Raw genomic sequence first — 27553 nt, 5'->3', positions numbered from 1 at the left:
CTAGAAGTTTCTGCATTGTGTTTTTCTAGTCTAGTCTAGACTTTTATGCTCTTTTCCCCTTTGGTGTGTGAACTTTATTAGCATGCTTGGTGCTCATGTGGCAGTTAGGTCTTGCATAACATGTGGGTTCAGGTTTCTTTTGCTGGTTAAATAGCTGTGCCTTCAGCTCTCAGAGAACTTCCACTGTGTACCTGATAGCCATCACTGAATATGAAGTGGTAATGCTCTTAACTATGCAAACCCATGCTTTTGTATGTTCTTTCTGCTTCGTAGTCTGTATTATTTTTTCTTTCATTGTTGTTTGAAAGTCATAGTCTTTTTTTTTTTTTTCTTTTTTGAGACTGGGCCTTGATAGGTTACTCAGGCTGGCCTTGAACTCATGATCCTCTTGCCTTAGCCTCCTGAATAGCTAGATTACAGACATGCTGAAAGTCACATGGTTTTAATTTGGCACATTGACCAAGTTGTACTCTACATTTTCATTGTATTTGTGAATCAACAGAGAACTCTACACTTCTGAGCAAATAAAGGGGATTCATGCTGAGAACTATGAGTTACTATGCTGCTGTGAATACTTTGATCAACACTGTAAATGTCAAGAGTGCTTTAAAGAAATATATTTTTTAAAAAAGCTTTATTGACATATAATTCATATACTGTATAATTTACCTATTTGACACATGCAATTTAGTGGTTTTAGTTTAGTTACTATTTTGTGTGACCTATTGCCACAATCTATTTTGGAATATTTTCACTATTCCTTCCCCCTAAAATTCCATACTCATTAGCAATCACACTCTCCTTCTTACAACAATAGCACCAGTTTGTTTTCTATCTATGGATTTGCATATTTTGGACATTTATTGTTAATGGAGTCATATAATATGGAGCCTTTTGTTTCTAGCTTCTTTTACTTAGCACATTTTTCAAGGTTTATTCATGTTGTAACATGTAATAGTGCTTCATTCCTTTTTATAGCCAAATAATATTCTGTTATGGATTCACCACATTTTGTTAACACACTCACCAATGGATAGGCATTTGAGTTGTTTACTTCAATGCAACAGCATTGACCTTTCTCTGTTCCTCATATTACCCAGGCTCTTTCTGCCTCAGAGCCTTCAGATATGCTGCTTCCTCTGCTGTAAGACTTCCTCCACCCTTAAGATGCAGTCACTTCTTGTCCATCCTCTGATATTTGTGTGCTTGTCACTTCCTCAGGGAGGTTTCCTAAGGTAGCACCCCACCCTTTCCAGAGCTAATAACAATCTCATGATGTGTTCTCACAGCATCCTATCCTTTTCCTTCTGAGGACTAAGAATTTTCAGCATATAGGTGCTAGGCTGTTGCTATGATGTTTGGGCTTGGATTCTGCTTACAGTGTGGTGTGTAAGTTCTGTGATGGTGAGGGCTGATTCACTGTTGTCCAGTCTTAACACAATGACTGGTACTTGGTGAACAGATGAGCAAATGAACCTGCATACAATGCAGAGAGGATGCAATGTGAATAAAATATGGCCTTCTATTTTAAAGAATTCATGATTTTGTGTGAACTACAGTAAATCTAGAACTTGGTCTCAGAAGAGAGTTGGAGGTTAGAATTGTATGCGTGGCTGTAAGAGTCTTCCCCTTTTGCCTTCTCCATTTTTTTTGGTTTTTGTACTTTTGCTCTGGTTTAGTGGTTTATGAAACTAATATTTTTCCATTGAGATATAATTGACATAACATAAAATTTACTGTTTTATTTGTTTGTTTTTTGCTGTGCTGGGGACCAACCAGGGCCTTGTGCGTGCTAGGAAAGTACTTTATCTCTGAGCTATTTCCCCAGCTCAGACCTACCATTTCACGCCCAAAACCTACCATTTTAAGGTGTATAATTCAATAATTTTAGTACATCATTGTGTTATAAAGTCATCATCTCTAATTCTCTAATCCCCCAAAGAAATTCAATATCTATAAGTAGTCAGTCTCATTCTGCCTTTCCCCAGCCCCCTAGCAACCATTAATCTACTTTCTGACTCCCTGGGTTTGCTTGTTCAGAATATTTCTTATTAATGGAATCATATAAAGTGTAGCCTTTTGTGTCTGGCTTCTTTAACATAACATAATATTTTCAAGGTTTATCCATGTTGTATCATGTGTCAGTACTTCATTTTTATGGTTGAATAATATTCCATTGTGTTGACATACCACATTTGTTCACCCATTCACTGTTTATACACATCTTATTTCTTGTTTTTTTTCTTCTTCCTCTTTTTTTTTTTTTATAACTGTCACTATCCTAATAGGTATAAAAACTTACTTTCCTTTTTTTTTTTTTTTTTGTACCGGGGATTGAACTCAGGGGCATTCAACCACTGAACCACATCTCCAGCCCTATTTTGTATCCCCGTCTCAGTTTTCCAAGCCTTTTAAAAATTGGTAAAAAAATAAGTGATGAACTTATGTAAATAATCCCTTGCACTTTGTTTTTCACATTCCTGAAACAATCCCTAAGCATCTAGCCCTTTGACATTTCCATTCAATAGCTGAGTGCAGAGCACTAACAGAAAAATCCTGGCTCATGACTCTGCTCTATTTTCACCTAAATAATCCTTATGTGCCCTTCATAAGTAAGCATAATTTGCATTCAGCCTCCATCCCCATCATCTGAATTATATTCCAGAGCACCCTGAACTCATCTTGATTGTAGCATTGCACATAACTGTATTCCTCATCACATCAGATTCCTAGAGACTAGAAGCTCTGTAAAGTGGGGACTCTATGTCTTATTTATGTGGGACTCTCATATTACATATGCTGACTGACTTGTAGTAGACAGCTAATAAATATTTGCATATTATCAGATGTGTAGTGTAGTACAAGAGAGGACCTAAAATAAAGGTCTTGAGCTGCAGTTCAGCTCAAAGAGATTTTTTTTCACATATACATATTTTTTAGTTGTAATTGGACACAATAGCTTTATTTATTTATTTATTTTTATGTGATGCTGAGGATCGAACCCAATGCTTTGCATGTGCTAGATGAGTGCTCTACTGCTGAGCCACAACCCCAGCCCCAAAGACAGATATTGATACAGACTTGACTATATGAACAGCAAAGATGATTTATTCTTTTCCCTTTCCTACACATATAGTTGCCTTCTATGTGCACTCTGATCAGCATATTGCTTTTTCTCTATTTTATCTTTTCCTTCCAGAACATCATATAATTTAATAATAATCAAATACTTGGTAGCAGTTTAAAAAATTAGCTCATTATATATGTTCCTTTATTCTTAGAGCATTGAACATGTTTTAGCATCTGGTGTATGAAATCCTGCAGACCCCAAATGGAATTTTATTACTTTGTTTGGTGTAATCCCTCATGTGAAAGCACTTGAATGCTAATTCTTTATGTATTATTTAATGTTGAAAAGTAATAGGTTTTGTACTTAAAAAAATTGTGATAGGGACCAGGGGAGGGAGGAAGGGGCATACTGGAGAACGATATTGGCCTGGTTATATTGTTATATTGTGTGCATGTATGAACCCTACTATTATGAATAATTATAATGCACCAATAAATATATGGAAAGAATTGTGTTTAGGGGCTGGGATTGTGGCTCAGCTCACCTTGCACGGGCGAGACCCAGGTTTGATCCTCACCACCATATAAAAATAAAGGCATTGTGTTGTGTCCATCTAAACTTAAAAAAAATATATTTTTTTCAAAAAGAATTGTGTTTAAAAATGCATAACACAAATTTACTCTTTTAACAGTTTTAAGGACATATGTGTTATTTTAAATTATATGCATATTGCTGTAGAGAGATTTCTAGAAATTTTTCTTCTTGTTTTTAAAATATTTTTTTAGTTGTTGATGGACCTTTATTTTATTTGCTTATTTGTATGTAGTGCTAGGAATTGAACCCAGTGCCTCATACGTATGAGGCAAGCACTCTACCACTGAGTTTCAACTCCAGCCCCTAAAGCTTTTTTCTCCTTGATGGCCTCCAACTCTATTGGATAATGCCCCTTTTTCTTCTTCCCCAGACCGTGGCAACCACTATTCTTCTCTCGGTTTAGTGAATTCAAGTTACTTTAATTAGAGATCTCATAAGTGAAATCATGCATTATTTAACTTTTATGATTGGCTTATTTCACTTAGCATAATATTCTTAAGGTTCATCTGTGTTGTAGCAAATGACAGAATTTCCTTTTTTTAAGGTCAAATAATATTCTATTGGCTATCTATGTATCTATATATTTACATATATATCACATTTCTCTGTTCATCTTTCTGATGGATATTTAGGTTGCTTCCATATGTTGGCTAATGTAAATAATAGTGCAGTGAACGTGGTGTGCAAATCTCTTCAAGGTCTTCTTTTCAGTTTTCTTAAAAATATTTTTTTTTTGCTGTAGATGGAGACAATATCTTTATTTATTTTAAAAATATTTATTTTTTAGTTGTAGTTGGACACAGTACCTTTATTTTATTTATTTATATGTGGTGCTGAGGATCTAACCCACGGTCTCACATGTGCGAGGGGAGCGCTCTACCGCTGAGCCACAACCCAGCCCTCATTGTACTTTAATTTGCATTTTCCTGATGATAAATGTGTTGAGCATCTTTTCATATGCTTGTTGAAAATTTGTATATATTCTCTAGAGACATGTTTATTCAGATCCTTTGTTCATTTTTATTTTTATTTTTCTTCTTTGTCCATTTTTAAATTGATTTTATTGTTGTTGTTGAGTTGTAGGAGTTCTTGGTATATTCTAGATGTTAACTTCTTTTTTTATTTTTGGTATTGGGGATTGAACCCACGGGTGCTCTACCACAAGCTACATCCCCAGTCCTTTTTATTTTTTATTTTGAGATAGGGTCTCGCTAAGTGTCTGAAAGTCTCACAAAGTTGCTGTGGCTGGCTTTGAACTCACCTTCCTGCCTCCGCCTCCTGAATTGCTGGTATTACAGGTTGTTCACAACTGCATCCAGCTTAGATATTACTCTCTTATCCAATATATGGTTTTAAAAATATTTTCTTCCACTCTGTAGGTTGCCTTTTTACTCTGTTGATTATTTCCTTTGTGGTGCAGAAGTTTTTAAGCGTGTTGTAGTTCCATTTTTGTTTTTGATTTTGTTGCTTGTTTTTTTTTTTTTTGATATCACATCCAAGAATGTCATTGCCAATTCAGTGTCATCAAGCATTCACCCCTGTGTTTTCTCCTAGGAGATTTAGGTCTTTAATAAATTCGGAGTTAATTTTTGTAAGTGATGTTAAGTAAGGATCTATCTTCCTTCACTGTCAATATGAATATCCAGTTTTCTTGGTACTATGTGTTGAAGACTCTTATCTTTTCCCTGTTGTGTATTCTTGGCAACCTTGTTGAAGATCATTTGTTTATATGCATGATGGTTTATTTCTGGGTTCTCTATTCTGTTCCACTCACTGGTCTATATATCTGTCTTTTTTGTCAGTACTATGCTGTTTTGATTACTATAGCTTTGTAATATGTCTTGAAGTCAGGAGGTATGTGGCTTCCAGTTTTGATTTCTTTTTCCCCCAAGATTTTTTTGACTATTTTGGGGTGCCTTAAGATTCCATATGAATTTCAGATGTTTTTGTTTCTGCAAACAGTGTATTGGGGTTTTGATAGGGATTGCATTGAATCTATAGATTGCTTAAGTTGTGTGAGCATCTTAACAGTATTAAGTCTTCCAACAACGTGGGTTGTCTTTACATTTATCTGTTTCTCCTAAACTTTCTTTCAGCAGCATTTTGAAGTATTCATTGTATAGGTCTTTTCCCCTTGTTAGTTAATTTAATTCCTGAGCATTTTATTCTTTTTGATGCTATTGTAACTGATATTTTCTTTTTAAAAATCTGTTCTTTTTGGATATGCTTGACAGTAGAGTGTATTTCAACATATTTTACATACATGGAGTATAATTTCCCATTCTTGAGGTTATACATGTATATTCACTGGTTGTATCTTCACATATGAACATAAGAAAGTTATGTCTGATTCATTCTGTCTTTCCTGTTCCCATCCCCCATCCTTCCCTCATTCCCCTCCTTTGTCTAATCCAATGAATTTCTATCCCCCCACCCTACTTATTGTGTTAGCCTCCACACATCAGAGAGAACAATTGGCCTTTGTTTTTTTTGGGATTGGCTTGTTTGACTTAGCATGATAGTCTACAGTTTCATCTATTTATCAGCAAATGCCATAATTTTATTCTTCTTTATAGCTGAGTAATATTCCATTGTGTGTATATACCACATTTTTTATCCAGTCATCTGTTGAAGGGCATTTAGGTTGCTTCCAAAACGTAGCTATTGTGAATTGAGCTGCTATAAATATTAATGTGGCAATGTCATTATGTATGCTGATTTTAAGTCTTTTGGGTATATGTTGAAGAGTGGGATAACTGGGTCAAATTGTGGTTCCATTCCAGATTTTCTAAGAAATCTCCATATTGCTTTCCAGAATGGTTGTACTAGTTTGTGGTACTACCAGGAATGTATGAGTGTAACTTTTCCCCAATATCATTGTCAATATATTGTTACTTGTGTTCTTGATAATTTCCATTCTGACTGGAGTGAGAGGAAGTCTCAGTGAAGTTTTAATTTGCATTTCTCTAATTGCTAGAGTTGTTGAACATTTTTTCATATATTTGTTGACTGATTGTATTTCTTCTTATGTGAAGTGTCTCTGTTCAGTAACTGATAACTTTCTTAATTTTGTTTTGGGATTATTCATTGTAAGTATGTAGAAATGTAACGGATTTGTGGGCGTTGATTTTTGTGTCCTGCAACTTTGCTAAATTCATTTATTCTAGTGGTGTTTGTGTGGAACTTTAGGGGTTACTACATATAAGATCGTGTCATACACAAAAAGGTAATTTTACTTCTTCCTTTCCAGTTTGGATGCTTTTTACTTCTTTTAGTGTGTAATTGCTCCGGTTAGAACTTCCAGTGCTGTGTTGAGAAGTGGCAAGAGTGGGCACCCTTGCCTTATTCCTTGAGGAACTTTAAGGAAAGGCTTTTTGTTTATTCACCGTCAAGTATGAAGGTTGCTGTGGACTTATATGAATTGATATTGTACTTTTTATAGTACTAGGGATTGAACCCAGGGGCACTTTATCACTGAACTGCATGTACCCCATCTCTTTTTATTTTTTATTTTGAGACAGGGTCTTGTTAAATTGCTGAGGTTGTCCTTTTGCTTCAGCTACCTGAGTTGCTGGGATTACAGGTGTGTGCCACTGTGCCTGGCAATATTGTACGTTTTTAAAAGTGTAAATTCCATCATTTAATATACCTTTGAACAAGAATAAACCAAAGTAGTTGATTAAGCTTTAGAGAAGAAATGAGCCAGACAGCTTATTAAAAATAAGTAAGATATAGTGAACTTGGTTCAAAAAGCTACTATTCTTTCTTAGGCAATCTGACATATGGAAAATATAATTGGTTTCCGGCCCCAGTTACAATCTGGAGGTAACTAGTGATCTCAGAATTGCAAAATCAGTGGTCTTTTTTTTTTAAGAGAGAGAGAGAAAGAGAGACAGATTTTTTTTTTTTAACATTTATTTTTTAGTTTTCGGTGGACACAACATCTTTGTATGTGGTGCTGAGGATCGAACCCGGGCCGTACACATGCCAGGCGAGCACGCTACTGCTTGAGCCACATCCCCAGCCCATAGTGGTCTTTTTTAAACTCCCTTTTCCTATGACCTCTTTGTGCCATTGGACACTATTAATAAAAATTTTTTCTTAACTATTTTCTCACAGTTTTCATTGTTTCTTGTTTTCTACCACTTTGGTTCTTTCATTATAATTACTCTTCCTCCTCTCCCTTTGTAAAAATGGAACTTCAGGTATACCTTGAAGTTCTATTTTTTTTTTTAAATTTTAGTTGTAGTTGGACACCATATCTTTTTATTTTATTTTTACGTGGTGCTGAGGATTGAACCCAGTGCTTTGCCTGTGCTAGATGAGCCCTCTACTGCTGAGCCACAAGTCCAGCCGCTGAAGTTCCATTTTTGACCTCATTTCTTTTCTTGCCTTATGTTCTCTTTCAGTGATCTCATTGGCAATTGTGACTTCAGTCATTTTGATTTTGCATTTGATTCATAAATCTGCCTCTCTTATAGGTTGCATGTCACTTTTCTGGTTGTCTTTGGATACCTGTGTCTAAATGTCTTGGCAGAACTTCAGGATGTCCATAACTGAACACTTTCCCTTTCCCTCTCCCCTTGTTGTTGTTGTTTGCAGTGCTGGAGTTTGAACCCAGTACCTTGCACATACCAGGCAAGTACTGTACCATTGAGTTACATCCCCAGCCCTCTCCTTTGTTTTGTCAAGACACTGATCTAGTCCCCAAATCTTATCTGTTTTATATTCATCCCTTCTATCCATTTTTACCAAGATCTTACTCTAGTTGGGGTCCTTAATTCCTTTTGCCTGGTAGTTTTGCAGTAATTTTCTGATCTTTTTTTTTCCCCTGTATATATGGTCTTTTACCTATTGAAACCCACCTAGTGTAATTTTGTCTGTATAATTTTCCTAAAACATAGAACTAATTATTGCTCTGTACTCAAAAACCTTTGCTGATTTCCTCCTGTATTAATAAAGTCAATTCCAAAGCATAGCATACATCAGCCTTTAGTTTATTCCTGCAGCCTTGTCAACCCAACTTGGCTACTCACCATTCCCCATACCCAGGTGGCACCTGTTGCCTTTGTGCCTTGGCTCATGGCTTTTCTTCTCCTGTCCTTTAGAACGATCTCCATATCTTAAAGTTCACTTTAAATATCATCTTTTCTACAAAGTACTAACCTGGGCTGCCTATGACCTGCTTATTTTCTGTTCTAAAACCCTTCAGCTGGTGTTTTTGTACAGGCTGTTTGTTAGAATTATTAAGTGCTTCATAATTTGGTCTTTCTTTGCTTTTGCAGCCACTTTTCTAGCTCCTCCCTTTTGGGAATTCTATGATTCACCACATATTCCATATAGAATCACTTCTTGTTCTTCAGAGCAAGATATGCTTTCATGAACATGTCATTTCCCCTGTGTGGCATATCTTCCACTTAGTGTTTTCAGGGTGTGGGTGGAGCTGGTGGTAGTGGCCTTTGATACTAGTTCTGCATAGTGTCCTCTATGACATAGATGGTCTCCATCTATTGAGTTTAGCCAGCAGTTTGAAAAAAACTGGCATTTGAGCTTTCGTTGAAACTCTGGTTTTGACATTTACTAGCCATGTGAACCTGATAAAAGTACTCAGTTTTTCCAAACTTCTATTTCCTGATTTGTGAAATAGGGATGATATTTGCCTTTAGCAGCAGCAATTACTGTTGCCCTTGCTGCTTTCCCTCTATCAAGTCAGTTGTGTGTGATGTAGGCATGGAAAATAGTGCCACACAGAGATGAGGTTCTGAAGGCAAAACAAAAGAAGATCTTCCTACTCCCGGGGTGGGTGCGGGGGTGGGGGGGTGGGGGTGGGTGGGTGGGTTTGCCAACCAGAAATTCTAATTAGAGATCAAAAGAAGCTGCAGCCAGCTAGTGATTTCTCCCTGCAGCCAGCTAGTGATTTCTTCCCTACAGAGTACACAGAACTTTTTATTCATCTCTCTCCAAAAATAAAAAGCTTTGCTCATGTCCTGCTGGCCATTCCTGCCTCCTCAAGGACATCTTTCATATTGTCCCCAAATATGGCTTTGAAAATGAGGATTGTGGATCCACTCACTCCATCAGTAGAAAGTTGAATGATCAGGCTCTTTATGACCCAGTCTTCATCTACCTCTCTAGCTTCACCTTTCATTATGTTCCATGTAGTGGCATTTGCCGTTTTGGGTCTTTCTAGCATTTAAAAGTTTTCCATCCAATAGAGTCTTGGTGGGAAACAGAACCTATCTCATATTGAGAGCTGAAAAGTTTGTATCATCATTTTTCCTGCTTCTTGGCAGCCAGAGCACAGGAATGTGGCCCAGGCTTAGTGGAGACCCACTGCAGAGAGTGGCAAGAGAATCAAGAAGGGCGTGACAACCCCTGTGAACAATGGTAGTATCCTCACATCTCTCCCAGACTCTTTTGTGATTGTTTTTGGATATAGTTCTGGCTCCCTACCCTGCCTTGGTAGTAACCTGATATCAGCATCTCTATTTTCCAGCTCTCATTTTGGATCTGAGAGGTTGCCCAATTGTTTTTCCAATAAATTTCTTTTCTATTTAAAGGAACTCAAGATGGTTTCTGTTCGCTGCATTTATAAGGAGCCTTTCTGATATCACCCTTCAGCATCAAGTGCACCCTTCACATTAAACTTACTATGGTCCTTCCAAACTAACCATAGTTGTTTATCTCTGGACTTTTTCACATTCTGTTTTACTGTCTGGAATACCCTACATCCCATTTTTAATTTGTTGGACTTTTGAAGGTCCTTTGGGACTCAGCTTTGTTGTCATAGCACTCATTCTGCAAATCTTCCCTTGAATCTTAAGATTGAATTAGTTCTTCTGTGTTCCCATGGAATTCTCTGTTTATCATAGTACTTGTTTTTATGTTCCTCGGAGACATGGACTAGTATTATGTTGGGTGTCTTTGCACTTTTCCTGGCAAATAATAATTGCTCTCTGAACTTTACTTGTTGAATAGTGAAAAAAATCTTTTGAATCATACACTGTTACATTATACTTTGTCTTTTACCTATGTTTTATTTTGTTTTTGGTATTGGGTATTGAATTAATTCCACCTTTTTTTATTTTTTATTTTGAGACAGGGTCTTGCTAAGTTGCTTTGGGCCTAGCTAAATTGCCAAGGCTGGCTTTGAACTTGTGATCCTCTTGCCTCAGCCTCCAAGCTGTTGGGATTAAAGTTGTGCACCACCATGCCCAGCTACATAAGTTTTCTTTAATAAACTGTGTACATTCTAAGAGCAAGTTCTTATTTCTTTGTATCCTTAATTTATAGCATAATATTTGGCTCATAGTAAATGCTGAGGGAATATTGATTGCTTAAATGAATGAGTGAAGAATGACAAGGCTATCTTTTTAGAGTTTCTAAAAGATGGACTCTTCTTTGACCATATAGGTATAGATGAGGTATCTGATGTGGCTAACATGAGTAATGACATTCTCAGCTCCTCCTTTTTATTAGGTTGCTAATCTATATAAGAGCTAGTGTGTATTCATGAAAAAAAAAAAAAACCCAAAACTGTTTGACAGGTCAGTAACTGCCCAGTTAGTGATGTGGACAGACATTGTTTCAGTGTGAGGATAAACATAATGTTCTCAGTTGAACAATTGAAAGTGCATTACTTAGAGCAAATATGTGGGGTATGGCTGTTGGTTAGTTGAATTGATTAACATAGAATTCTGAAGAAGGCTTTTCCTTCTATTTTACTTGGCTTATATAACCCTTATTTTGAACTGTTTTATTGGAGTTTTTTCTCATTCCTTTTTAGGTCCAAGATAACTTTGACAAGATTGAATTCAATAGAATGTGTTGGACCCTCTGTGTAAAAAAAAACCTCACAAAGAGCCCTCTGCTTATTACAGAAGAAGATGCATTTAAAGTATGGGTTATTTTCAACTTTTTATCTGAGGACAAGTATCCATTAATTATTGTTCCTGAAGAGGTAAGGTGTGGCTTTGGGGAGTTTTTTTTACCTGGCCATCTTAGCATTGATTAGATCTGACTTGGAAGTATTTGTGTTGATTTAGTGTAGATAGGGAAGGAGAACCTTGACTAGTACTAGTGTTTTTAGAATAGAGGCAAAACAGCTTGTCTCCAGAAAAGCCCCAAACTTAAGTGATTTGGGGGTATGTAAAACCTCTGGAGATTTGTAGAGAGGATGGAATTTTTTCTCTGTAAATGCCATCCTTGTGTCCAAAGTCTTGTTCAGTATAAGTGACAACGTAATTTTCTATCTACTTCCATATTGGCAAAACCATAACACCTGACTGAGTGATTCTGTGTGGGGAAGGGGATCCAGAATGTTGTTTTCACGGTTGTTTTATGAGTAAATACTATTCTTTCTTTGTTTTTTTTTTAAATATTTTTATAGTAGATGGGCACAATACTTTTATTTTATTTTTATGTGATGCTGAGGATCGAACTCAGTGCCTCAGACGTGCTGGGCAAGTGCTCTACCAACTGACCTATAACCCCAGCCAATAAATACTGTTCTTGTTTTAAAGTCTAAGAGGATGACTTTTTACAGTACTTTTCAAAGTAAATAAAAAAGGACATCTGCTTGTTTTGTTCTGGGCTATTTTTCTTGAACTCTTAGAAAATAGGAAAAATAGAAGTATTGTATCTGTGCTGCCTTACCACCCCAAAATTGATTCATGTAATTCACGCTCATTGCGGTGGTAGATTTGTGGAAGACTAATAATGTGCAAAATTAAAATCAGCTAGACCTCTCATTTTAAAAAAGTCATCTGTAATCACTTGACCCTGCAAAAATTACTCTTGTGTCTTAATTTCCCTATCCATGAAATAAGGTTAATAATAGTGTTTGTGCTAAGGGTTGTGAGATTTTGCATTTAAGGATTTAGCTCAGTGCCCAGCATGTAATGTGCACTCATTAAGTGTGTTGACTCCTCTGAGTACATTTTTTGCTTACTAGCTTACTTATTTCTTTAAAATAAATTTCTAGCAGAATAATTCTAAATCCTAAGAAATGAACATTTTTTTAAAAAAATATTTATTAAAAATAAAAAAAAAAAAAAAAAATATTTATTTATTTATTTAGTTCTCGGTGGACACAACATCTTTATTGGTATGTGGTGCTGAGGATCGAACCCCAGCCGCACACATGCCAGGCGAGCGCGCTACCACTTGAGCCATATCCCCAGCCCCAGAAATGAACATTTTTAAGGCATCACATGAACAAGAGAAAATTGCCCTCTAGAAAGACTATATATACCAATTTATACATCTCACAGAAGTGGTTGAGAATGCCTATTTTTACCCATTCAGGCTAGGTTAGCCTCTATTTTTTTTCCCCCCCTTTGGTCTTGGGGATTGAAACCAGGGCCTCATGCATGCTAGGCCATCACTTTACCATTGAGCTGCATCTGTAGCCCTAATTTCAGACTTTTATGATTCATGTTCATGTTAAGAAAATAATTGAAATCTTAAAAGTTTGCACTGTCATATTTTTATTTAACTCAGTAAACCTTTTCTGACTGCCAACAATAAGTGAGGTACCAATGAGAGTATAAAGTAGAAATTGTTACTCCTTGTCTTCAAGGAGTTTTCAGTCTACTGAGGAGAATAATAAGTCAAATATAATGTAAAGCAAAAACAGACTGCCCTTTAGAAAAGCAAATATGGTGCAAATGTACCAAAGGGAAAACTTTATTCCATCTTGGGGGAATTAAGGGATCAGGGAAGTCTTTTTTAAAGAGAGGCAATATAATGTTGTGGTTAAAAACAATATTTTAAACTCTTTTAGTCATGGGCCATATCATTAAGTATTTGAGGCTTTGTGGGCTTTTAAACCCATACCAGATGTGCTCAGCTCTGCTGTTGTAGCATGAAAGTGTCATAGTCGGTGCATAGCTGTCTCTTGATAAAACTGTCATTTATAGAGTTAAAATTGGAATTTCATGGGCTGGGGTTGTGGCTCAGTTGTAGAGCACTTGCCTAGCATGTGTGAGGCACTGGTTTCAATCCTCAGCACCGCATATATATAAATTAAAAAAAAAAGATCCATCAACAACTAATAAAAATATATTTTTTTAAAAAATTGGAATTTCATGTATTTTTTTGTGGATTGTGAAATACTATTTTGACCCCCCCCAACTACTTAAAAATGTGAAAACTACTCTTAGATCATAGGTATATAAAAATAGATGATGAGTCAGATTTGGCTGATGAACTGCAATTTGTAACATGCTCATTTCCTAACAAGTTCAAGTGTCAAATTTTCTGGCTCCATCTCTGTTCACTAGCTGTGTGATCTTGGGCAATTTACTTATTTTATTTTTGCTGCAATTTCCTGAGCTTTAAAATAGGGATAATGCTACTGTCTTCTTTCTAGTGTTTTTAAGAAGGTCTAATGAGAGAATGCCTGGACTAAGGAAAGCAGTCACTAAGCATTAGCTATTTTATTTATGGGGAAAGTAAAATTTATACTGGACTAAAGGATAGGGAGGATTTCAATTAATGGAGAAGGCAGAGAAGAATAATTCTGGATAGAAGAAATAGTTGTAGTTATATGAAGTAGAAAAGCAAAGGGTATGTTTGAAATGGGCAAGATACCCAGTATGAGTGAATTGCCAGTCAATATGCTTACTTGGAAACAGCCAACTTGGCTGATGTAAGCCAAAAATAAAATATTTTTTAAAAAGGATACTGATCCCTTTCAATAAACTTGTCACCCCAAAGTCAGTATCACAGTCTCCTTCCCAAGGAAACCAACCAACATTAATCAATGTGTGTAAATTTTGAATACCTATAATTTGGTATGTGGGTGTCAAAGAACACTTATATTTAGTACAATTTAAAATAAATTTTTTTTTCTTTTTTAAAAGGATGCTGTGGGTAGATCATAGAACATCATGATGACTGAAAAATCGGGTGCAAAGGCTATGTAGCCTAGTTTGTACCAGTTACTCCAATGAAGAGCCACAGGAAAATGGCTGCAGCCACCAGAGGGCAGGTATTACACTTGAACAGTGGAATACCTCTGGCCTGGACACTCTGCTGCCCAGGAACTCACATAGCTCCTGCTACCAGGGAGAGTTCTCCATAGAATCCTGTCTAAATTCAGAATTAGGCATGATGCATCTAATTGGTGTGGCCTTGGTGAAGCACTAATGCTAGCTACAAAGGAGGCTTGGAAAGGTACATTTGTATTTTCAGCTTCTACTTTGTGGAGGTAGGGAATTGCCAAGGCTTAAGAAGGGAGTTAGGGGGCGGAGGCTATAGCTCAGTGTTAAAGTGCTTGCCTCGTATGGGTTCAATCCCCAGCACCATATAAAAATAAATAAAGAGACTGTGTGTTCATCGACAACTAAATACACATTTTTTTAAAAAAGGGAGTTAGATGCTGGGCAGTCACAAAAGAATGCCACATGTCCTATCTAACTGGAACATGATGACATTGAAGAAGAGAGTGGTGGACAAGGCTGGAGAATTTTTACTTTTTCCTGTACACAGTGGGTAGCTGTGAGCCACTCATGGTTTCTGAGCAAGAGAGTAATAGGTAAATAATAAAATATGGAGAGATGGGAAGCTAAGAAAAGGTAAGTGGCACTGATGACTATGGTGTAATATCAGTGAGAATGGAAAAGAAGACCAGATGGAAGGATCCTAGGGGTCACAGGATCAAGTGCATAGTGCCTGTCTGTGGGGAGGTAGCAGGCCTGGGCAACTGGAGATAATATAGTGTTTTTGTCTTTGAAATCAGACTGATTGGTTTGAAACCCAACTTTACTTACTTATTAGCTATGTGACACATGACTTAATCTCTCTGTTTGGGTTTCTTCATCTTAAAATGGGGATGCCTACTTTCTTCAGCATATTTTGTGAGGACTGAAAAAAGTTGACATGTGTGAAGCATTTAACATAGTGCCTGGACCCATGATGAGTGCTCATGAAAAGAGGTGTTGGGGGAGGGTGGGAGGAAGTATGCCTGTGTGTAGGTGGGAGGAGACAGTGACAGAGGGAATACAGAGAATAAGTGACAGGATGATCAACAGATTGAAGACATGATGGATGTGCTACATTTGGCATTTTAGGTGGGATATCCTTGTGGAATGTAATCAATTAAAAGTAAACAATCTAGAGCTTATTAGAGGCCAGAGCTGGAGATAGAGATAGGGAAACCATGGAAGTAAATTAAATTAAATCACAGAGGAAGGGATTGCAGTGGGAATTTTGAGGGCCAAGGGCAGAACCTTGGGACTGTTTCTATAGCAGGAGGAGGAAGTAGATTTGGTAAAGGAAGCTGAATTGAACAGGCTGTGAGATAGAAGGAGAATTGGGAGAGAGTTGTCAAAGAAACAAAAAGTTCTAAGTGGCAGAAGGATGATTACTGGCCCTAGATCCTTCAGAAAAATTAGTGATAATTTTTGGATTAACTATTGGTGGTCATTGGTAATTAAGGAAAAGGCAGTTTCACTGTAGTAGAAGGAATGTTTCTTAGTGTTAAATAACAGTAGTGATGTATTAATCGTGTATGTAGGCTAAAGGGTAAATAAAAAAAGATAACATGCTATGGAATATTTGTCCAAGGAAATTGTCTAGCTTAATACAGAGACATGAGGGAAATGGAGTGATGATAGATGTAGAAAAAGGTATACAATTGTATTTTAAAAACTTGACTGTTGCTTGGAAAAACTGTGCAAATAAGATTTCCAGTAATGTCTTTAAAGACATTTTATAATTACACTCAGTATTCCAGATATATATATATATATGTGGTGTTTTGGAACTGGAGATGGCGTTGGTCTTTACCATTGATGTTTTGTTTTTTTCCATCACTAAAATATTTATGGTGACCTTGTCCTGATTTCAGAATTAGAAATTAGTAAGGAGGGAAGTGCTGGGGGGTGATACTGGCCAAATTATATTGTTATATTGTGTGTATGTACAAATATGTAACAACAAGTCCCCTCATTATGTGTAACTATAATGCTCTAATAAAAAATGTGGAAAGAGGAAAAAAAAAGAAATTAATGAGAAAGGAGACAATTTTATTCCTTGATGTAACAGTACTTGCTTGATGAGGGAGACTTGTCATGGGCTTTAAATTATCACTGAGCCACATCTGTGAAGGGAACCAGACAACATCAGCCTCCTGACTACTCTAAGAAACTTAAAAAAACTTGTGCTGCAGATGGCCTGAAGAATAGGACCCCTATGGGCCTCAATGTGTGTCATGACTATCATTTCTGCAGCCCAGAGCCCAGCCCAGACTTTTCAGAGGACTTACCTTCATTGAAGGCTGAAATGAATGTCTTGGTGTCTCTCTGAAAAAAAGTTCATCTCATTTGAAAAAAGAACAGCTTCTCTTTGATTCATTAGAATAGTTAGGCAGCGTACGTTGTCATGTTTTTGTTTGTATTTTTTGGCTTTTAACTGCCTCAGCATTTCTTCTCCCCAGAAGTAGAATTAGAAGTAGCATTGTAGATTATTTCTCTGTGGACAGGCATGCTTATGCAGGGAAAGAAGGGTCATTGGAACAGATGAATAGGGAACTACTTTGGCTGTTGAACCAGGCTCCTGAGGTTTAACGCGAGGACTTGTACTTACTGAGCTCTTAGTGTATCTATCACCTTCGGCTAGGCATAGCAAACCCAAGGTTGCACTACATCATGGAATCACATTAGGTTTTGCTTCCTTTCTAAATGATGTAATAGCATTATAAAGACTGTATTTGAACCTAGTTTTAGACTTACAGATTTTAATAAAGTGTGAAAACATATATTTAAAAATAAATTTCAAAATGTTTTAATTTGTCATGAGTGTACATCTGGGTTTAGCTTGTAATCTTTTCAACGGTTTTTAGGCCTTATAAAATAATCTTGCTTCCATTAATGTATCTACTGTCTGCGCCACCACCCACTCCCCCTCAGTACTGTGGATGCAACCCAGAGCATTACACATACTAAGCAAGCACTCCACCACTAAGTATGCCCCCAGTGCGAGTATTTTTTATTTTTTTGGTACCAGGGATTGAACCCAGGAGCACTTAACTACTGAACCACATCCCCCAGCCCTTTTTATATTTTATTTAGAGACAGGATCTTGTTGAATTGCTAAGTGCTTTGCTGAGTTGCTGAGGTGGGTTTTGAACTTGTGATCCTCCTGCCTCAGCCTCCCAATTTGTTTGGATTATAGGCGTGTGCCACCATGCCTCGCTCAGTGTGAGTGAGTTTTTTTTTTTTAATAAGTTCTTTTTTGTTTCTAATTTTTTTTTAAGTTTAGGTGGACACAATACCTTTATTTTATTTTTATGTGGCACTGAGGATCAAACCCAGTGCCTCATGCATGCCAAGTGAGCACTCTACCTCTGAGCCACAACCCCAGCAGTGTTTTTTTTTTTTTTATTAAGGAAGGAATTTTTTTAATACCTTTATTCTATTTATTCATTTGTATGTGGTGCTGAGGATCAAACCCAGGGCCTCACATGTGCTAGGCAAGCACTCTACCACTGAGCTATCGCCCCAGCCCCAGTGTGAGTTTTTAAGGAAGATTTTTTCCCTTCTACTTTAGTTAATACTATAGGGACATTTGTATGAATAATGTTGAGTGATAGTAAATTTGCATTTGATTCAGTTAATGGAAAACTAACAGAAAATAGTATCAAGAATGTTAAATCAATATTTAAACAACTTAAAGCAGAGTTAAGATGATTCACATAGATGTCAGAATGTAGTATCCCCATTTGAGTTGATTCCGTAATTTTCCTCAGATGATATTCCTGGAAGTGTGTATCTGTATAGTTTTTACTTAGTATTCATTTCCCACAGCACTAAGAATAAAACAGGATGTGTCTCTTGTAGACTTATTTGGAAGAATTGCCTTGATGCAATGGAAGGTCAAACCTGAAATAGTTTTAAGAGGCTCTAAGTGAAATAAAACCTGAATTGTTTTAAGCCTATAAATGCCCCTTTTGATGATGACAAGGAAAGAACTTTTAACAGAATAAAATTTTGAGCTGAACGCCTAGAAAATCACACGCAGATTGAATGTTTATTCTTTGTTATTTTTGGTGAAACTTGCTTGGAAGGAGGAAGTAAGCTGCTTCCTGAAATTGAATGAGCTCTCAGAATTGGTTCAGGCCACTGGAGACTAGCATGGCAGCATGTGATTTATTATTTAGTATAATTGAATAGTTTAGAATGGGAATGTTTGTCTTTCCTTGCCCACTATAATGAAACAAAAGTTCCTCAAGTTATTTGTTTATGGTAAGTATGTGAATGTGTTGAAAGTCAACAGGAGTGCATCTAGATTAGTTGTCCTTTCAGAGTCACTAGGGTTGCTGAGCAGGTAGATTCTGGGTGCTGAGAGCCTCATTAGGCTTGGGAGGATACCTTTGGAAAGTTTCAGGGTGAACCTGGGAAGATGCCTCTAGAGCTGATTGACTGGTAACAGGCAATTTCTGAGTTGCAGACATTATAAAAGATCTCTGATACTGCAGAGGAAACTGAAGCTTGGAATGTGAGAGACTTGTGCTCATTCATAGTGGTAGATGAAGCAATTTCCTGACTTGTGAGCTGCACCATCTTGTCACACCCACTCATCCATTATTCTGTGCACACACGTGGCATGCACATGTGCTTCTTTTGGCTGTACTGCCAAATTTCTAGTTGAGTCTGTATTCCCTGAACCCTGAGTTATATAATCTGGCAGCCTGGGCACTTTTTGCTGCCTTTAGTAAGCTTGAATTTTTATACATGTTAATTCTGCTAAGTTATTTCACCTTGAGCAATTGTGTATATTAGTGTCTTTTAACTCTTATTTTCTTTTTTGGCTCTCTTCAATCTCTCATTGATTATTATCTTTTTTGTTCCCTTCATCTTTTTTGTCCTTTTCTTTTTCTTACTATTCCTCCTCTCTGTACTGGGGATTGAACCCAGGGCCTGCAGATGCTGAGCAAACCTTCTGCTACTGAGCTGTATCTCCCTCTCCTCCTCCCTCTTATTAACCATTTCCCTTTTCTCTCTTCCACTGTCTATCCCTGTTATTTCTACTTAAGAGCCAAGAAACTACTTAATATCTGATAGACATAATAGTAGGCAATGTATCTCAGCAAGATACAGCAAGGGAAAGACCACAAGTGAACATTTATTGAACACCCACTATGTGCTGTTTTAACGTATAAGATAATTTTTTCTAAAGGAGTTTATATCTCATTGAATTTAATCAGAAGAACTCTTGATATTTTTGATCTTCTGATATTTTGTAAATGTATATTTCTTTGCACATATGTATTTCTTTCTTTTTCTATTAAAATATATTGTTTTATGAACAACATTATAACCAAGTTAATGGAGTGCAAAGGATAAGGAAAAAATTAAATCATAATTCTGTTTGTAGCAAATAAAATTTACTTTCTCTGTTTTTGACAAATATTCTACTCAGTGAAGAAGGGAAACAACATTGGAGTACCTACTATATGCCAGGCATTGTGAAAATTGCTCTGTATTTTTCTCCTTTTATCCCATAGTAGTTCTATATGATTCATATTATTATGCTCATTTCATAGTTGAAAAATTTGAGGCTTATCTTATTTTAGTTTAGCAGTTATTAGTTTAGACGTGCTGTGTTCTAGGTACTGTGCTGAAAACTGAGAATGCAAATCAGGCGAGTGGGACATCTTCCCTTCTACAAGGAATTAAAAAAATGGTAGAAAAGCAAATGAGTGAAAACATTTCAGTAAAGTATGTTACATACAGTGACCTAGAAGAGTATTGCTGGACCTGTATTAGGGTTGGTCAGAATAGGTTTGCTAGGACAGTGCTTTTCAAACTTTACTGTGCAGGTGTGGATACCTGGGTTACTTGTTAAAATGTAGATTCTGATTTGGAATCTTTGGTGGGACCTGAGAATCTTCATTTTGAGCAGGCTCCTGAGTGATGCCAAAGCACAGACCATACTTTGAGCAGGAATATCCTGGAGGTGGATGTAGAACTTTAACAAAGGTAGAAAAATGGAAAATATATTCTAGACAGGAGACAAGGCATAGAAGCATAGAAGCAGCATGTTAAATGGGTACCCAAGTTAAAATCCATGCAGGTGTTGACACTCTACTGCTTGCTGGCCAAACTCAGCTCATAGCCTATTTTTGTAAAATCCCTGCATTTACTTTTTTTGTATTTCTAAAGGGCTAAAAGTAAAAACAGAGAAGAACATGTGATAGAGATGAATAAATATTTATCATTCAGCCCTTTAAAGTTTGTAACTTGTGATCTGTGATAGAGGTGGTGAATTGGGACTTAAGGGAAGGCATGCTAGAGAAATTAGGTTGGAGGATGATTACCCAGGGATGGAAAGCATGGCCTTTATCTTTGAGATGATAGAGAGCCAAGGAAGATTTAGAGAGGAGAGTGACAACCTCAAGTTTTTGTTTTTAAAAAATCCCTTTGGCAGAATATAGACTGAAAAGGGGCCACATTGGAGGCAGGGAAGACAAATAGGCCCAAAGCAGGGCAAATGGTAGAAATATTTTTGACAAAGTTTTTCATTTTCTTTTGATTTCAACCCATAAGAAGAGAAACATTTTATTTATTTTTTTAATATTTATTTTTTAGTTGTAGCTGGACACAATACCTTTATTTCACTTATTTATTTTTATGTGGTGCTGAGGATCGAACCCAGGTCTCACTCATGCAAGGCGATTGCTCTACTGCTAAGCCACAACCCCAGCCCAAGAGAAACATTTTATATTATGACCAGCATAAATAGAATAAAACTTATTACAAAGCAGTATTTGTCTTAATTGTGGTTGAACACAAGTATTTTTCAAAAATTGCTGGTTATTGCCCACCCATTGAATTGATTTCATAGTGGACCATAACCCACAGTTTGAAAACACTGATCTAGGAAAGTAATATCAGCAAGATTTGTCACTAGTTTGATGTAAAGGGTGAGGAACAAGAATCCTGCTATGGATAAACATGTGAATGCTGTTGCTCCCAATTGAAATCAAGAATAAAGGGGAAACAATTTGAAAAGAGGTGATTTATTCCTTTTTGAACATGCTGAGTTTTGAGAGCTCTGTAGGATTCCCAGGCTTTCCAGAAGAAAAGAGATACCAAAGTCTCATTTAGTATTACTGCCTCATTGTTTTGTTTAGCTGCTATTATTTCAATAGTAGTATTTTCTACATATAGGTGTGATTCAGGATTTAGTAAGCTGCTTTGGCTCAGGCTGGTAATTCGGCCATTATTCCCAGTATTCTAATGTAAAGAGGAAGCGTGAATCAAATAACTGGTTTACACAGAATATATGTAAATGGGGAGTTAACTTTTGTATTCTACTTTGAGATGTTTATTTAATTTAGCTCTTGTATGTTAGTTTAATAAGATTATTGTTCTGGGGTTGGGGTTTGGCTCAGTGATCGAGTGCTTACCTAGCATGTGTGAGGAGCTGGGTTGATTCTCAGCACTGCACATAAATGAATGAGTAAAATAAAGGTCCATCAACATCTTAAAAAAAAAAAAGGTATTATGTCCAACTACAATTAAAAAAGATTATTGTTCTGACATTGAAATAGCCAACAGAGAGTAATCAGATCACAATAATAAATTTGTATGTGGTTTTGTATTTGTAGTTTACTTTAGTTCTGTATATAAATACACTATTAGAGGGTCATCAACTTTTTTTTGGGGGGGGGGCTGAGTACCGGGGATTAAACTCAAGGGCATTCAATCACTGAGCCACATCCCCAGCACTATTTTGAAATTTTTTTAGAGACAGGGTCTTACTGAGTTGCTTAGTGCCTTGCTTTTGCTGAGGCTGGCTTTGAACTTGTGATCTTCCTGCCTCAGCCTCCTGGTTATCAACTTTTGATTCTTTTGCTTACTCTAGGCTAAGAAAGAACCATTGGCATTTTATCCATATCCCTTTCCCTGACAGTAGTTTCTTTAAAGAAATATACTTTTGGAACTCCAAATAATATTTTCTAAGTTGACCATTAGTAAGTAGGAAATAATTAAAAAAATTTTTTTTAAATTTTTTTACACAGATTGAATACCTGCTTAAGAAACTTACAGAAGCTATGGGAGGAGGCTGGCAACAAGAACAATTTGAACATTATAAAATCAATTTTGATGACAGTAAAGATGGCCTTTCTGCGTGGGAACTTATTGAGCTTATTGGAAATGGACAGTTTAGTAAAGGCATGGATCGGCAGACGATATCTATGGCAATTAATGAAGTGTTTAATGAGCTTATATTAGATGTGTTAAAACAGGTAAGGATCCTATAACTATGTATTTTTCCTCATTTTTAGAATTTGACATGTTTGAAATAAAGTAGTAATTTTTTTTCTTTAAAGATGATATGAGTCACATACTCTTTTTTAAAAATTTTGTGGTGCTAAGGATTGAACCCAGGGCTGCTCTACCACTAAAGTACATCCCCAGCCTTTTTTTAAAAAGAAAAAAAAAATATTTTGAGGCAGGGTCTTGCAGTGTTGCCAGGCTAGCCTCAAACTTGTGATCCTTTTGCTGCAGTCTTCTGAGTAGCAGGGATTATAGGTATATATTATTGTGCCTGGCCAGTTATACATTAAACTTTAGATTTAGAACAAGAATAATGCAAAAAAAGCAATAAAAATAAATTTAAAATAAATAATTGCTAAAGATTCTTTTTTTTTTTTTTTTGAGTTTTTTAATATTTATTTTTTAGTTCTCGGCGGACACAACATCTTTGTTGGTATGTGGTGCTGAGGATCGAACCCGGGCCGCACGCATGCCAGGCGAGTGCGCTACTGCTTGAGCCACATCCCCAGCCCCTACTAAAGATTCTTTTTAAAAAAAGAATAATACTCTTATTTTTCTAGTTTTTTTATTAGGCTTTCATTTTTTTCCCCCAGTGTTGGTGATCAAACTCAGAGCCCCCTGCATTCTATGTAATCTCTGTTCTACCAAGTTACACTCCAAGCCCTAGGCTCTCATTTTAAAAGAATTACTGGTACAGTTTTGAAATATGGTTAAGAATTGAGATGCTACTATTTTAAAGGAACTATTTAAATAATTACGTTTCCCATATTATGTGCATATTCATACCTATTCATCTGGAAAGATATTCATAGCATATTGTTCAGTGAAAAAGCAACGATCTGCAGAACATGGGTACCTTGTGATCTCTTTCATGCAGCATGTGATATATGTGTGTGGAGTAGTCTGAAAGGATATTCACCAAAACATTCACAGTGATTGCCTCCGGAAAGTGTGATTTTTTTTTTTTTTTTTTTTGAATCATGTTTTCCTTTTTATTCCTTTTCTGTATTATTGGACTTTCTACATGATTTTATATTATTTTTTAAAATTAGAAAAATATTCTTACTTTTAGAAAATGATACTTTCATATAATAGAGTTCATTTTTTCTTATTTTACTCTGTTTTCTCCAAACCTAGTCTAGTATCTGATATATACATAGGAAGCTTAATGCTTGATACATAGAATTTGTATATATTTTTAGTGGATCTTTCAAACTTATTACATTTTTATATGAAGCAATAACTGATTGTTTATTTACTTGTTTTGCTCCTTTATTTGTTCAGTAGGTGATATTGTTGTCTTTGCCCCCCCCAATGGAGTGTATCAGTAAACATCAATTAATGCTTAACTTGTGTAGGTTTTGGTGCTACAAAGAGGTATGAGACATGGTCTCTAAAGACTTAAAGGCCCATTAAGATGGCAGGATATAGGACTACTAATGAATTGTACTATAAGATATCTTTTGCTTAAATGTCCAAAGATTAAGAAACCGAACGAGTTATATGATTAGAATTTAGTATAATGATCAAATGAACTTTGCAGCCAAGTTAATATCATACATTTGATGGTATAGTCTATTGTAGCCTATCAGCATCTGTAGATTTAATATTAAAAATTTCATTGATTTTTTTTTTTTGTACAACTCTAAAAGGCTTTAGTCTATAATAATATGTGATTTGTTAAAGTAAAAATTTGAATTATACACCTTTGGGGCTAATATATGGAAAGGAAGTACAGAGCTTAGAGTGTGAGCTTAGAAGGTAGTATCCTAACTCCTGGTCCAGTTCTTTTCTGCTTATCCAGAGCAGAGTTCCTCTTCCTGTGTAGTGAGAGGTTAGGTGCAAAGAGAGGTTGCTACTAGAGGGTGAAATCCTCTAGTATTGATTGAAAGGATAGACTTGTCTCTGATACTCTGACATTTTCATTGATTGAAAATTTACAAAGAATTATTGTTAGATAGTCTTTTTTATTTTATTTTTTTAATGAAATAGAATAGTATAATGAACTTCTGTATACCTATCACCCAACCCCAACAACACATGAATAATCCTACTCTATCTACTTTGTGCCTCTTCTGTGTTTTTCTTGAAGCAAATTCCAGACATTTCATTTTATCTGTAAATATTTCAATATATATCTCAAGAGGCCTGGAATTTTAAAAACTCACAATGTTTTAACATCAAGAGTTCTAAATCTGATACCTGTATCACTTTGTGGGGGTTGTCTCTAAAATGTTTGAAATTGTATGCAAACTTTTATCTGCATGTTCTTGCATGAATTTGAGTGTAATGTTCCTGGCCTTCATAGATTCTCAAAGGGCAAGAATCATTGACATTTATGTATTAGGATCATTGATCAGACAGTGGAGTAGACGAGTCTGCTAAGAAAGAAATATCGGCTTTTACACATAAAAAACAAGCATTGGGCTGGGGATATAGCTCAATTGGTAGAGTGCTTGCCTCCCATGCACAAGGCTCTGTTTGTTCTTGTGGTGCTGGGTTCAATCCCCAGCACCACAAAAACAAACTACCACCACTAACAAAACCAAAAAACCCCACAAGCATTAGCATTTACATCAGATTTAATCTTTCCTAGGGTTACATGATGAAAAAAGGCCATAGACGGAAAAACTGGACTGAACGCTGGTTTGTACTAAAACCCAACATAATTTCTTATTATGTAAGTGAGGATCTGAAAGATAAGAAAGGAGACATTCTCTTGGATGAAAACTGCTGTGTAGAGGTAAGTCTACTGTGCAGGATTACCTGGTGCTGCCCCCTGCTGTCAAAGGAGTTTCCTCTCCATCCCCCAAAATAATATAGGCATACAGTCACCATAGTTTCTGAACCAAAAATTAAAGATAGCTGACAAGATTTTTCTGATATGAATGTTTTGTACAAAGTATATAGAGATTCAACCTTTGTACATTTAAGGAATCATTTATTAAATAAAATGAAGTTATAAAAAAGAAAAGAAAAAAGCAAGGCAGTGTTTGAAATCAGGAATAAACTGAAAGATCTGGGGACATTTTGAATATATTAAGTAAAACAAGATTAAGCATTGTATTTGAAAAATTTGACTTTCAGGACCCTTCATTCACAGCTACTAAAAGAAGTGAAATCCTAGCTGGGTATGGTGGCACACATCTATAATTCCAGTGATTCAGGAGCCTGAGGAGCATGAGTTCAAAGCCAGTCTCAGCAACTTAGAGAGGCTCTAAGCAACTTAATGAGACCCTGTCTTAAAATTTTTAAATGTAAAAAAAGGGCTAGGGATACGACTCAGTGATTAAGTGCCCCTGGGTTCTCCCTGGTACCCACCCTCCCTAAAGGTGAAATTCTCAAGAACATAAATTTTGAGTTTTTAACTTGTATTATGTTTATATTTGTTGAAGAACATGTAGAATAACTGAGCTCTCACTCATAGAACATTTTGATGAAAGAAATGGTACAGATATATTATACCATTATACTTACCATATAGGACTGCAGTGCCCACAAAGGGGGCTGTTTAGATTTAACTGAAGAGAGATCACAAGATTGCTGTGTCTTTGTCATTCTACTCATAAGAATATAGGGAAGAAACCACAGATTGCCAGCAACAACATTCTGGGAGCTAGGAGAGGAAACCACAATAGATGGAGGTAGGATAGGACTCATCCTGACACGGAAGCCTTTTATGTCATAGGAATCAGTACTTATTATAATGATCCCATGTGTGTACCTTATAGGGTTCCTACAGGGTGGAATATGCTTGGGTGCAGGAGTTTCTATGCTTCTAAATAAAGCATGGCAACCCCACATCCCCATCAGGTGTTTGTATTTCTCCAGGCAGACGTGATATACCAGTTAGGGTTATTGTTACCATAAGAATTGCAACCTAGGGGAATAGCATTAGTAAATCAGTAATTTGCATTTGTAGGTGTTTTCCACAGACACTGAGCTTCAGTCAGATTTGTGTAAATAAGTTTTATATACTTTTTTTATATTTTTATTTTTTAGAAGTAGTTGGACACCAATACCTTTATTTTGTTTATTTATTTTTATGTAGTGCTGAGGATCGAACCCAAGGCCTTACACGTGCTAGACAAACGCTCTATCACTGAGCCACAATCCCAGCCCTTAAATACTTAATAACATTTTAGGGCTAGGGTTGTGGCTCATTTGTAGAGTGCTTGCCTGGCATGCATGAGGCACTACTGGGTTTCATCCTCAGTACCACATAAAAATAAAACAAAGGTATTGTGTCCACCTATAACTAAAATTATATATTTTTAAAAAAGTAAAATTTTGAAGAACTTATATAACACTTTTTGTTTTAGTCTCTGCCTGACAAAGATGGAAAGAAATGCCTCTTTCTAATAAAATGTTTTGATAAGACCTTTGAAATCAGTGCTTCAGATAAGAAAAAGAAACAAGAGTGGATTCAGGGTAAGGCAATTTTTATTATATGCCATGATAAAGATAGATTAAGAAATATTTTTTAATCTCATGAAAGATGCTAAAATATTGTTTCCTTATTGTTTATAGTTATATCTACTTGTGACATAGTAACCAAAAGGAGAACAACTTAAGATGAATTCTCAATTTTTCATTAATT

At 36.2% G+C, this 27553-nt stretch overlaps 1 protein-coding gene across 2 annotated transcripts in view; it reads left to right on the top strand.

Annotated features, from left to right (window-relative positions):
- Swap70 (switching B cell complex subunit SWAP70) overlaps positions 1–27553 on the top strand; it is a 69576-nt gene that overhangs the window by 23823 nt on the left and 18200 nt on the right. Inside the window, exons 3-6 of one of the 2 annotated variants that reach the window (XM_005326810.5) lie at positions 11451–11624; positions 22695–22922; positions 25550–25696; positions 27276–27384. In XM_005326810.5, the coding sequence (XP_005326867.1) occupies positions 11451–11624; positions 22695–22922; positions 25550–25696; positions 27276–27384 (658 nt within the window). The remainder of the gene's footprint in view (positions 1–11450; positions 11625–22694; positions 22923–25549; positions 25697–27275; positions 27385–27553) is intronic. The other variant, XM_078046500.1, reaches the window with a different exon arrangement.

This window comes from Ictidomys tridecemlineatus, chromosome 4, assembly GCF_052094955.1.
Source record: "Ictidomys tridecemlineatus isolate mIctTri1 chromosome 4, mIctTri1.hap1, whole genome shotgun sequence".
Lineage (NCBI taxonomy): Eukaryota > Metazoa > Chordata > Mammalia > Rodentia > Sciuridae > Ictidomys > Ictidomys tridecemlineatus.
Note: the sequence above shows the minus strand (reverse complement) of the source record. Positions and strands in the feature narration are given on the sequence as shown.